Here is an 11,431-nt window from a genome sequence, read left to right on the forward strand (position 1 = left end):
GGCGGCCCGGCCGGCGCATGCGCGCGGCGCTGGGCCCGCCTTTTAAAGGAAACGTTCCCTCTCCGGGGTGTGTGTGTGTGGTCCTTTTAAGTAGGTACACACGTGTGTGTGTGTGTGTGTTAGTGTATGTGCAGGCATGCACAGATAGGAACTATTAAAAAGTCTCTATTAAATCTGTCTACTATATATGCTTTATATACTGTATATATGATCACATGCCTGCAAATGTGCAATAAACCTAATTTTGAATTTATTTCTGGGCATTGCCATGTTCCTGCTTCAAAATGGGTGGCAGTATTTCCATTGCCAAAGCCAGGAAGCTCTTATAGGGAGTGCCGGCCACCAGCTTTTTTTTTCTGGACCTGGTTGTTAAATGAATCCCTGCAGTCATTCAGGGAATCAGGCGGTCATTAAGTGAATCCAGCTCCCCTCCCCTGCTGTCCCGTAGACTTTGCATGTTGAAGCCGGCTGGGAAGGTCACGAAAGATGATTACGTGACCCTAAAAGCCGACATAAACACATCCTAGTTTGCCAAATGCCCGGTGGGTTGATTTCATGGGATGCTGCCATGGTCGTAAAGGTGAGGACTAGTCCTAAGGTGACTTCAGTGCCATTGTAACTTTGAGCGGTCGCTAAACGAGTGCAACGGTACCCGTGTTCAGCTTTGGAAGATGGTTCGTGCATCCTATAGGATCTTGCTTTGGTTTTCCCCACAGGAATCAAACTTGTCTGGGATTCATTCAATCCCAGATTAAGCCTAAAAGCTTGCTGGACCCACAAAAATCAAGCCATCTCATTTTAGCTTGCATTGCATTTCAGGCATCAGGCATCTCAGAAGCCTGATGATGGCAGATGAGATTCTGCCGAAACGTTGCCACAACTTTAAAAGCACAACTACAATGACGTGGGAAAATACCCGAACAAAGCTGAATACCATACATGTAAGTACCCGCGAAAACTTGCCCTTACCACCTTCCTAGGGGTTGTAACCACCCCAAGGTGTACATTTAATAAGAGACGCTATATAGACCACACAGCTTGTTATATGGGGGGGCTTTCCCCCAAACTATCCTCCCTGATCCAGCCTGAAAGAAACCACCTCGCCACGGCCAACTGACCGGTGACCAATGGCCACTCTCCAGGCAAACGGAACCTCAGATGCGAGAGAACCCACTGATGTCACATATCTGCAATTCCAGGTGACCCCATATGGTGCAGTCTGCCTCCCTGAGCCTTAGAAATGGAATCACAGAAGAAACATATCAAGTTTATGGCTCAGAAATACTTGGACAGCAGCCAGAAAAAGGCACCTCAAAGGACATCTGTTTATAAAAGGCAGGTACATTCTTTCTCGCCAAACACACTTACATATATGTGTGTGTGTGTGTGTGTGTGTGTGTGTGCGCGCTCAAAATTGAGGAGTCTACTCAAGGCAAAAGGAAGGACCTTAAAAATTTATTTCTTGAAAGGATTTACTTATGAAATTTATTTGCTGTCCATCTCATATCCAACAACTCTGGGCAGCTTACATCATGAATTAAATCAGCATAAATTAATTATTCAAGGGATGGTTAAGTCTTCACACTGGAAAGTCCTTGAAAGAAAATCATCGTGTACAAACTGAATAAATAAATCATGGATAGACTTCCTTTACAATTTTTCTAGAGAGGAACATCTAAACTGGTAGAGTTGGTTAGGTCCACTGGCTGGTTTTCCATACACAAACCACTTGATCTGTAAGAGGGGTAGGTAGCATGAGTGTCCATCATCCTTTTAAATTTTTATTTATGCTTTCAAGTCACTCTTGGCAAGTCCGTATAGCTTTCTGCCTTTTGGGAAACGAGAGAGTCTTACTTCATGTCTCAGTATGGTATAGTAAGATACTACAATATTTTATGATACTTTTATATCTAAATGCTGTACAGGATAGCTTATTTTTTTTTTTAATGCAATAAAGCCAAAGAAGACTAAGGAAGAACTTCAGTAGGTTTCCTTCTTGATTCAGATTTTTGTTCATAGATGGGGGAACATTTTAGTTAGGTTCAACAAAAGCTGAACCATTGCTCATTCTTGCTTTGGGGAAAGTCCTTCCCAGGGTGAGGGGCCAATACATGAATGAACCTAAATAAATAAGTATAAGTTAATAGAATAAAATAAGTGCAGAGTTTTTGTGGGTGATGCATTGATTTTTCACCCCACTGATCCTTGTAATTATCTTAACTTTGGGGGGGGGGGGATTGAGGAAGACTAGTATCTGATTAGCCAATTGCAGAGGAATGCATGGAGTAAATTCTGGTGTTTTGTTTCCAGGGGTCACAAAGGCAGAGAAACGAGTGGGACTCCTTTATTCCCGGACATTTATGGCGGAAAGAAAAATAGTAAGTGCAATCCTTCAGGACGATGCTCCAGGTTCCTTTTGATAGTCCTTAGTGAAGAAACTGCACATCAGCCTGGTGACTTCACACACAGAGCAGTAATCATGAGGCACATTGAAGCTGTTTTCTAATTCAAGATGATTTGAAAGCCACCTCCCTTAATTAAAGACTTCTTTTTAGCTTTCTGCTTCTTTGTTTAGACGAAAAGGCCCAAGGTCGGTTGCAGTTTGTACTGAACACGGACAGTCCCGGTCCAGCAGCTTACTCGCCTCCCCCCATGGCCTACAGAGAAACCATCGCCCCGTCCTATACGTTTGGGTGGAAGACCCCTCCTCGAGGTATTGGGGAAGGGACGCAGGGACCACGCACTAGAGCGTTGACCTTGGAGCCATTGCTAAGCCCATCTGGCAGGTAAAGAACCACCTGCCTTAAGATGAAGGTCTGTCTGAGGAAGGAGAAAAGGTAGAGCTTGCAATTTCAAACCGTATTCTTTCTCTGTCGCCCCTCTCATTCGGCGAGAGGTTCAACATTAGGTTGTGGGAGAAGAGCAAGCAGAGATGGGGGCGGAGTTAAACGCGTTATCAGCCTAGAATCCTTACAGTTGCCACAAATAGTCCAGCTCCTCTTGAATTCTGGTGACCCTTACCTGGGTGCAAATTTAGCGTTGGAACTTTTAAGAGTTGACCAGATTCTTCTGTATAGGTATGAACGTATCTTCTAATGCTGCAAAATAGAGCCAAGCTCTCTTTTAAGAATTGTCTCACTTAGCAATGGAAATTTTGAGTTGTTAGGGTCGTAATTCGAGGAAAGTATTAAATTGGCCTGTTAAATGTTTTTTTTAAAAAAAGAGACGATCCTGGTAACAAAAAGAGACCTAGGTTGAATCTTTGCTGAAAATTGGTCTTTGCAGGAAACGTCAGAGGTAAAACAGTTCCAACAGCTGTTCCAACATGTCACCTGATTGGTCTCTTCCTGTCAATCAAGGGCGAGATTGAATTATGAGAAATCTCAAGGGAGATTTTTGAAAATTGAGATTTTTTAAGACCCGCATCGTGACTGTGTTATTTTTCTACTAGAAGGCGGAGGCCGTCGTGCGTGGCAAAAGTCTTGGTTCATGAGCAGAAACCCCTTCTGGAGGAAAGTGGATTTCAGCACCGAAACCAACGTACGTTGTCGCTCACAATGCGGGATCTCCTGGAGGCTCCTTCAGATGTGATGCCTAGAGGTCCACCACGGGCAGACATCAATAAACCTGCAGTTCAGTGGATCTGCTCCAGTTCTTCTCTTTTTTTTATTTCCTCCCCCCAGTGGCCTTCTCCTTCCCAATATGGTCAACTCTTAGGAACCAATTTTGGCAACCGGTCAAACACTCCAAACTTCACCTTCGGCCAGAGAGGAGAGTACGCTTTGATTAACAAAGGTGAGGTGGTCCCAACATACCTTCTCCGGGGACAGGAAGGCCTTCTTGTTCTTGGTAAGCCACCAACGAACCAGAGGAGGTTGAGGAACATCTGGAAAACAACTCAACGGCCCTTTGGCTGACCTTGGAGCTAAGCAGGGGCAGTCTTGTTTTGGATTTGGGAGATGGGTTAGGGAGTCCCAGGTTGTCGAACATCCCAAAAGTAAATATTTGTGTGTGCTCGAATGCAAGTCATTTTCTTTCCCTCGGACAGTGGGCAATGAAACACCTTGCAAGCTTGGAGAACACAAAGGTTCAACCCTGAGCTACAAATATTCTTTGTAAGGATCACCACCATTTTCTCTTGCAGGCACCATCGATGAACCAGGACCCAATCGATATAACATTGACCGCGCCTACACATTTGTGCTCCACCGTTCACCGTCCATAATCATCAACCCTGCCCCTCTCGCTCTGTACAGGTGGATTGAAAAAGGTGAGGAACCTCAAGAGAATCAGGCTGTCTTTTATAGTCTTAAGTCATCCAGTTGTATCAAAAGTGGTTTTCACTTTGAAAAAGAAACTGTTTTGTTTTTTTTGAAGAAAAACAAGGTTTTCCTTCCTGTCCTCTCAACAAAGGAAGAGCGATAGACACCACCTACCCCCAATTTATAATATACTCCTTTTGGCTGTTCCAAGATTTCACACACCTGATTCAGGTGACCTTGAGGTCACAGGTAAAACCCCAAATAGCCACCATTCCCCGCCCCCCCGCTCCTGACAGAACCTATCAATACCACCAATTAATCTCCACCATCAATAACTGTCCTTCTTTCTCCCACACCATCCAATGGATGAAGCTTGCAGGATACCGGTAGGAAGCGAAAACTTCTTCCTCCAAAAATCAGTCCAGTTGCCTTTTCAAAAATATAAAAAAAAAAACTTGATAAGAGGATCAGAAGAAATCCATTCCTTCAAATTGTATGCAGTTAACCTTTTCTGAAAAAACTAGTTTCCCCAAGGGGAACGTCATAAAAACAGTATGGCAGAGGGGTTTGAAGCAAGCCTTAAATAAAACTACGATCCTCACAGCTCCAGACTGTGGTCCCTTCTAACCTTGGGGTACGATTTTCATTCTTCTTAGCGAAATCCAGATATATGCCAGGAGACACCAAATGATTTCCGGCCGCCATCTTTTTTCTTTGCAGTGGAGACTCCAGGCCCAGGCGCTTACAACGTAGACAAAGGGTACAACGCTCGTCTGCCCAGGTGCCCAAGCTTCTACATCCAAGGTGTGAGACGACCCAAGAAGCACGAAACAGGCCCCTTTTCGACGCTGTGAAGCTAGCGACAACAAAATTAGTCTGGGCTCGTTCTGGCTCCATTTCTGCTCCTTGTAACATCTGTGGGCTGCTTGCTTGCGGTTAATACATGCTTGCAAAAAAAAATGTTTAAAAAAGACACTATCTCCTGTTTATAAGCCTTCTGGGCATCAGGCTGGGTTATATTAGTAAGGGAGGAGAGAAAACTACAAGGACAAAACCCAGTAGCCCATTAAAAAGAAAATCCAGGTCAATGGAGAAGCAAAGCCTTTTTTTTTGTACACAAGCATTGTAACTACATCACATTTGTACAGTGTGTAGGTGGTGTTGCCGCTAGAAAATAGGAACAATGACTTTTGGCTATTTTTTTTTTAGCTACATACTGAAAAATAAAACCTTTGGCTGTAAAACTCAGCTGAACAAATTTTGAGAAGAGTTAAAAATTAAATCCCTGACAACATTTCTGTGTTCATACAGTCCTCAATTTACAACAATTGCACCCAAAATTTATCCTGAGGATAAATTTGTTAAAAGTGAATTTTGCCCTATTTAATGACCTTTCTTGCCACAGCTGTTAAGTGAATCACTGCAATTAAGTTAGTAGCCCAGTTGTCAGTGAATGTGGCTTCCCCACTTCTTGTCAAAAGAGGATCACATGATGCAATTGTTGTGAGTTAGGTGCTAAGCACCAAATTTTAATCATCTGACTAGAGATGTTGCAATGGTTGTTAAGTGTGAAAAACCATCATAAGTCCCTTTTTTCTAGTGCTACCATAACTTTGAACGGCCAGAGAGGCAAATCTGGTGTAATTGGTTTTAAAATAAGAATTGAGAAAGAGCTGCAGTTAACCTGGTACAAGTTTTATTATTTTTGAAATGCGTACACAACATTTTCAACATTCTAAGGGGCTGTGATGGAATCACGCCCGAAGAAGCCAAACTGGAGAGTTGGTGAAGATAATAGGATTCTATCTTTCATGGCGGCAGCCAAACTACGTTTGTTACAGAAGGATAGTTCAGGTAGCAGACTTATTAGCTCTGTTGGAGAAGGAAAATAAAATAAAAAGGCAGATTAGTTACAGATTGACTTTCTCCTGCAACAACCCTGGACCAGGGAACTGAATCACCCTGTCAGTTTTATTGGCCAGGTGTTAATACTTGGATTTATTTTTATCCCATTATTTTTTATAGGCAACTCAAAGCAGCAAAAATACATCATATTCTTCCCTCCTCCAATTTCTTCCACAACAACCATCCTAAGAGGTGGGGGGAAATGGCCCAAAGTCACCTAGTCGGCTTTCACGGCTGAGGCAGGACTACAACTTAGAGGCCAGGATATTAATCACAACCCCCCAAAGGCTGCGGATTAAATTAGCATCTGTTTTTAAAAGGCAAATACTCACCGCTGGGCATTCAATTGCCCCACTATTGATGTCATCAATGATATCATGGGGGTGTCTCCCATCCACACTGCAGCCAACCGACTGAGCAGTTCCCAGGATCTCCTTAATGGTTCCTGCAAGAACCAAGAATGTCTGAATTCACATTAAGTGTCCACCTGCTGCGGGTGCAAGCTGACTTCCCTACCCCAAAATGTAGAATGGCCAATGGCCTTCAAAAGTCACTGTAGATCTAAGTGCACAAGAATCCTGCTTCTCTGATCAGGATCTAAATTCATAATTCCTCGCATCTCCCAGTCATCCATCGAATACGGGGGGTTTATTATAATCTTGTTTGGAAATCAACTGTGGCTCCTTCGGGAGAGGGCCAAGCCCTTTTTTCAAGGCACCCCAATGAAAAGTTGAGGTTGAACCCAAGGGGCAGAGAAGGAGAAAGTCCAAATCTAGCTTATAGGTCTATTAAAATTTCAATTTAAAAGTCGGCTGCCGGTTAATTTTACCAAACTGAAGTATCATACAGAGATATTTCTCTTTATTGTCCTCTTCTTTTGAGCTACAAGCCTGCCCTTTCAACACACATTCCTTTTTAGGACCTGGATTCTTCAACCTAAGACGACTTTTAAGTCCAGCTTGGATTCTGGGGTATTGGCCACTTGTCGAGAAGTAGACTGGCTCTACTTCTAATAAGTAGGGAACCATTAACCAGAGGAACGGCTTCCTTCCAGAAGTTATGGGGGCTCCGTCACTGGAGGTTTCTAAGAGGAGACTGGACTGGAAGACCTCCAGGATCCCTTCTTGCTCTAGCCTACTCTACATTCCTAATTGTCAGCTGCTGAGAACAAAACTCTTCATCTTCGTTGAAGAAGTGATCCCATCTTACCGGAGAGTTCCCGGGCCAAGGATCGATGCCTCATCTGCCGGGCAATGTTGACGATCTCATCGAAGCTGACACTTCCGCTGTGCTTAACTGTTAGGGGGGGGAAAAACACAACAAAGTTTTTTTTTGTGCCAGAAGAGTCAATCGCGTAGCTCAGAAAACTTTTGCACGCTCCGCCATTCTGCTTCTGTTCCCAGTCTTCGGCACAGAGTTACCCACGGAGAGAATAGCTCTGTTTCCATGAAAGGGTTTTTTTCCTCTCAGCTCACCACTGGAATGCACAAGCCATGCTTGAAAATAGGCAAGCGCAGTGGCGGGTGGCTGGCGTGAAGAACATCGCTGCTGTGTCCTCCACCCACCCCCCATCCCACCCCTCGAAAAACCTGGGCACAATTAAAAGGCCTGTGAACGCAGGTAGTCTTCGCCTTACGACTCGGCAATCGTTTCTGTGGCTAAAGCAAGGACAGTTGGGCTTTGCCCCGTTTTACGACCTTTTCGGTCATGGTTGTGAAAGGAATCACTGCCGCTGTTAAATTGGCAACACGGTCATTAAGGGAATCTGGCTTCCCCAGTGGATTTGTACTTGTTGCAAAAGTGGATCGCGTGACCCCCCCCCGGGAAACTGCAACCGTCATCTAAATGAGTCAGTTGCCAAGCGCCTGAATTTTGATCACGCGACCATCGGGGATGCTGCAAAGCGGTTGGTTAAGTCACTTTTTTCGGTACCGTCGTAACGCTGGACTGTCACTAAAGGGACTGCTTTAAGGCGAAGATTTCCTGTATTACTGGAGCCGACAGCCATGAAAAGTTAATTTCAAACGGCGGATTTCCAAATTAGCTTGCATCCCAACCTGACTATACACCTACTTGGCTGATTTCATCCCATCGTTACAAGGCTACCCTTGTGTCTTTCCCCAAGTTGGGCGGTGTCTGCAGCTGAGCAGTCAATGAAGATCAGGAAATGTACATTTTTCTTAAAGAAAACCAAGGAGGCACTCACTGTTCTTCTGCTTCTTGCGATCGCGAGGCGGCTCCTTCAGCGCTTTGATGATCAGGGCAGAGGCTGATGGGACCACCTCAATCTACAGGGGGCAAACAGCCAAACTGTGAGGTCAGAAGGAGATCAGCTTTTGGCTCTAAACAGTCCAATCCACCCCATTATAGACTCACAAAGTTGTCCCTTTAACCAAACCACAATGCAATCCCAAGTTGGCTCAGATGTCGGGTGAACTCAACCCAGTGTGATTTACTCAACAAAACGTGTAGGTGTCCCAATCTTGGTATGCCGAGCCTCTGACTTGGCACACTTGTGAAATGCCTGAACCCATTCACAAGGTGACAGTAAGATGACAGGCCTGTTACAAGGATGCTGTAACAATAAGCCGTGTGTGTGTGTGTAAACCTTAAATTCTATACCTGCACTCAACTTGTTTTTGCTCTGCATGTAATCACGTTTCGGAATCAGCTTGCTGTCAGGATTCCGGCAGTCGCCCTAATTAAACCATGAGGCACGAGCCAAGCCTCAAAAACTTCAAAGGATTTATTAGGAGCATGGCCCACACATAATTACTATCACCTATGACCCTGTTTCCCACCTCTCCATCCCACTGGGTGTATCGCAAGTCATATTCTCCAACGAAAAGTTCATAGCTGAGAGGCATCAATCACATTCTCCAATTCCGGTAGCTTAGTTACAATCTTTGCAAGATAAGAATGGAATGCACTTTTGGTTTTAAACTGCCCGCATTGCTCCTTCGAATTCTCCTCCTCCCCTGTTCATGGCAACTCTAAAACAGGCATAGAAATGTTTTATGAGCCGTGATGAAGAGGTGCCCACGCCCACAGGGCTGCTCGAAGGAAAGAGCAGCTGAAGCAGCACAGGCAACTCAGGAGTAAGGCTGCAAGGTGATGGCCCCCTCCTTGAAGGGATAAAAGCCAGCCTTTGGGGTTGGCTTCTTTGCAGGAAGCAAAGAAGTTCTTTCTACTCATAGTCCTCATTGAAGCCCTACTTACTCCGGTTTGTTTTTTGAAACTTCTGGCTTTGGATATTTCTGTGCAATTACTCTTGTGTTCTTGGCAGCCTTTCGCAACCTTGAAAGGGCTTCCTCTTATCTGGGACAATTAGTTTTAATGACTCTTTGCTGTGAACTAACAGAATTCACAGAAACACATTAAAAAGGTTTGCTTTTATATATATGATTGATTTGATTTGGGTCAGAACAGCCCAGGATTCCCCAAAGGGCTTGTATTCTACTCAAGGTCCGATCTTAAGCGACCTCCCACAGAACAAATTGGAGTGGTACTCATTTTATCGACCTCGGAAGGATGATAGGCTGAGTCAACCCTGCCGGGATTACAGCTCATGGCAGCAGCTCGGCCAATCCTTTTGAGACTTGGCACATTTTAACCAGAGCCATCCCTTGTGGCGTTGCCTGTACCTGCGCTTGCCTGTTCTGAATCGTCAGCTTCACGGTGATCCTCAGTCCTTTCCAGTCACCGGTGGCCTTGGCAATGTCATCGCCCACCTTCTTTGGGGACTGAAAAAGGCAGAAGCAGAATTTTTATGTATAGTTTTTCATACCACACTTGTTTCGGTATTGGCCATAGATTCTGGCCCTGAAATGGGACACACGTTTGACTAATCGAACCGGTAACCCAGTCACTTAAATTTAGCCTCCACAAGTCAACGGGGCCAAATATTTAATTTCATTGTACAAGGTGCCATGACAATAAAGTAAACTAATTAGTCCAGAGGACATGAATTCATCACAAGCCTAGGTGTGATTCTAATGGCCAACACCCAAGGTTGAGCAAAGACAATTTTGTAGACTTGAGAATCAGACTAATTATAAATTTTCCACCCCACTATTTTTGCAGGGGGATAAATACACCCATAATAGGCTAATCAACACGGGAAATTGATTGTTAGCAGCTCCTAAAATCATTTGCAAGCCTCCTAAGGCTGCTAATTCTTCAAAGTCAAGCCAAAAAACGGGCCACTTTTTGCTAGCTTTAAAAAAAAAAATGCTGAATTCAGGTTAAAATTCCCAGAGAAGAAAACTCAAATTCAAGAAAATTGTAAAATCAAGGCATACCAAACCCAAAGGTCCAATTTTGGGAGCCAGGGCAGAAGTAGCCCCCACTTCACCTCCGGTGCATCTCAGGAACACTGCAAGAAAAAATAAAGACAATATAATAATGACAACTATTAAAATGAATCCTAAACACTCCTGAGGTTTATCACAATTGCACGGAGATCGCCAGGCAGGTTTTCTTGGCAAAAGCAGGCTGCCTTTCCCACGCGATTAAGTTATTTTACAATTCAGAGGCTTTCAAGAAGAGATTGGACTGTCAGAAATGGTATAGGGTCTCCTGCTTGGGCGGGGGGGTTGGACTAGATGACCCACAAGGTCCCTTCCAACTCTGTTAATCTGTAAGCAATTCAACTGAGCAATTAAATATGTGCAAAGCTAGAAAATGGGGGAAATAAAAATAATGCAGTGTATGGCAGAATTAATGATCTTATTAAAACTCCCTTTTCACGACCCTGTAAATCCCTTTTATTTTATTTATTAAATGTATATGCCTCTCTTCTCATTTTTTTTTCATCGTTAATTTCTGCAAAGTTAATGAAATGCTTAACTAACCCCTCCCCCCCCCATTAAGCGAGGGATAATTGGGTTCAATAGGAAAGGGGTCAAGACAATAGGAAGCACTGAAAAATCAGGCAAAATACTGAATAACAGAAATATACAGGATAGACACGCAAGGAAGCGCTTTCACACGACCTGCAGGAAACTCTAAGGGAGGAAACGGTTCCAAATGCCGCCTAAAAGAAGAACCAGGCAGGCTCCATACCCACCGACTTTGATCTCGTTGGGGTCGAACTTGGGCGGCATGGTGGCTCCGGTAACGTCCGGCCAACGTCCGACTCAGATGGCGCCGGATTCAACAAAACGACCAAACCGCTGCGCAACGAAAATTAAAAAGGCCTCGGATGGCCGCGGCCGCGAGATATATAAGCCACACAAGATCTCGCGAGATTGACCCAACGGCCG

General features: G+C 44.3%; 2 protein-coding genes and 1 non-coding gene across 3 annotated transcripts; 1 reads left to right on the forward strand and 2 right to left on the reverse strand.

Moving 5' to 3' along the window:
• The first annotated feature begins 1,240 nt into the window (after window positions 1-1,240).
• Window positions 1,241-5,330, forward strand: STPG3 (sperm-tail PG-rich repeat containing 3). The gene is made up of 7 exons (XM_087944275.1): window positions 1,241-1,335; window positions 2,311-2,378; window positions 2,576-2,713; window positions 3,452-3,540; window positions 3,684-3,795; window positions 4,145-4,270; window positions 4,983-5,330. Exons 1-7 carry the CDS (start codon window positions 1,241-1,243, stop codon window positions 5,114-5,116), a joined length of 762 nt encoding a protein of 253 aa, XP_087800401.1. The 3' UTR covers window positions 5,117-5,330.
• A 611-nt stretch (window positions 5,331-5,941) lies between these two features.
• On the reverse strand, window positions 5,942-11,366 carry RPL12 (ribosomal protein L12). The gene is made up of 7 exons (XM_026686741.2): window positions 11,236-11,366; window positions 10,469-10,542; window positions 9,812-9,910; window positions 8,374-8,455; window positions 7,377-7,463; window positions 6,500-6,612; window positions 5,942-6,134 (listed from the first exon to the last, which is right to left on the reverse strand). Exons 1-7 carry the CDS (start codon window positions 11,270-11,272, stop codon window positions 6,129-6,131), a joined length of 498 nt encoding a protein of 165 aa, XP_026542526.1. The 5' UTR covers window positions 11,273-11,366; the 3' UTR covers window positions 5,942-6,128.
• On the reverse strand, window positions 7,559-7,691 carry LOC113424871 (small nucleolar RNA SNORA65). The gene has a single exon (XR_003372535.1). It is a non-coding gene; the product is annotated as a small nucleolar RNA SNORA65 (small nucleolar RNA).
• Window positions 11,367-11,431: the final 65 nt, after the last annotated feature.

Source organism: Notechis scutatus, chromosome 15 (genome assembly GCF_049901735.1).
Source record: "Notechis scutatus isolate UNSWTSFEM ecotype Mainland chromosome 15, rNotScu1.2, whole genome shotgun sequence".
NCBI lineage: Eukaryota > Metazoa > Chordata > Lepidosauria > Squamata > Elapidae > Notechis > Notechis scutatus.

Excerpts from the sequence above, each read along its gene's own strand:
- STPG3 (XM_087944275.1), top strand. The coding sequence starts at position 1,241 with ATGGAATCACAGAAGAAACATATCAAGTTTATGGCTCAGAAATACTTG. Across the intron at positions 2,714-3,451 it reads GTGGAAGACCCCTCCTCGAG|AAGGCGGAGGCCGTCGTGCG; the intron begins GTATTGGGGAAG and ends TTTTTCTACTAG. Across the intron at positions 3,541-3,683 it reads ATTTCAGCACCGAAACCAAC|TGGCCTTCTCCTTCCCAATA; the intron begins GTACGTTGTCGC and ends TCCTCCCCCCAG.
- RPL12 (XM_026686741.2), bottom strand. The coding sequence starts at position 11,272 with ATGCCGCCCAAGTTCGACCCCAACGAGATCAAAGTCG. Across the intron at positions 10,543-11,235 it reads CCCCAACGAGATCAAAGTCG|TGTTCCTGAGATGCACCGGA; the intron begins GTGGGTATGGAG and ends TTTTTCTTGCAG. Across the intron at positions 6,613-7,376 it reads CTTGGCCCGGGAACTCTCCG|GAACCATTAAGGAGATCCTG; the intron begins GTAAGATGGGAT and ends TGGTTCTTGCAG.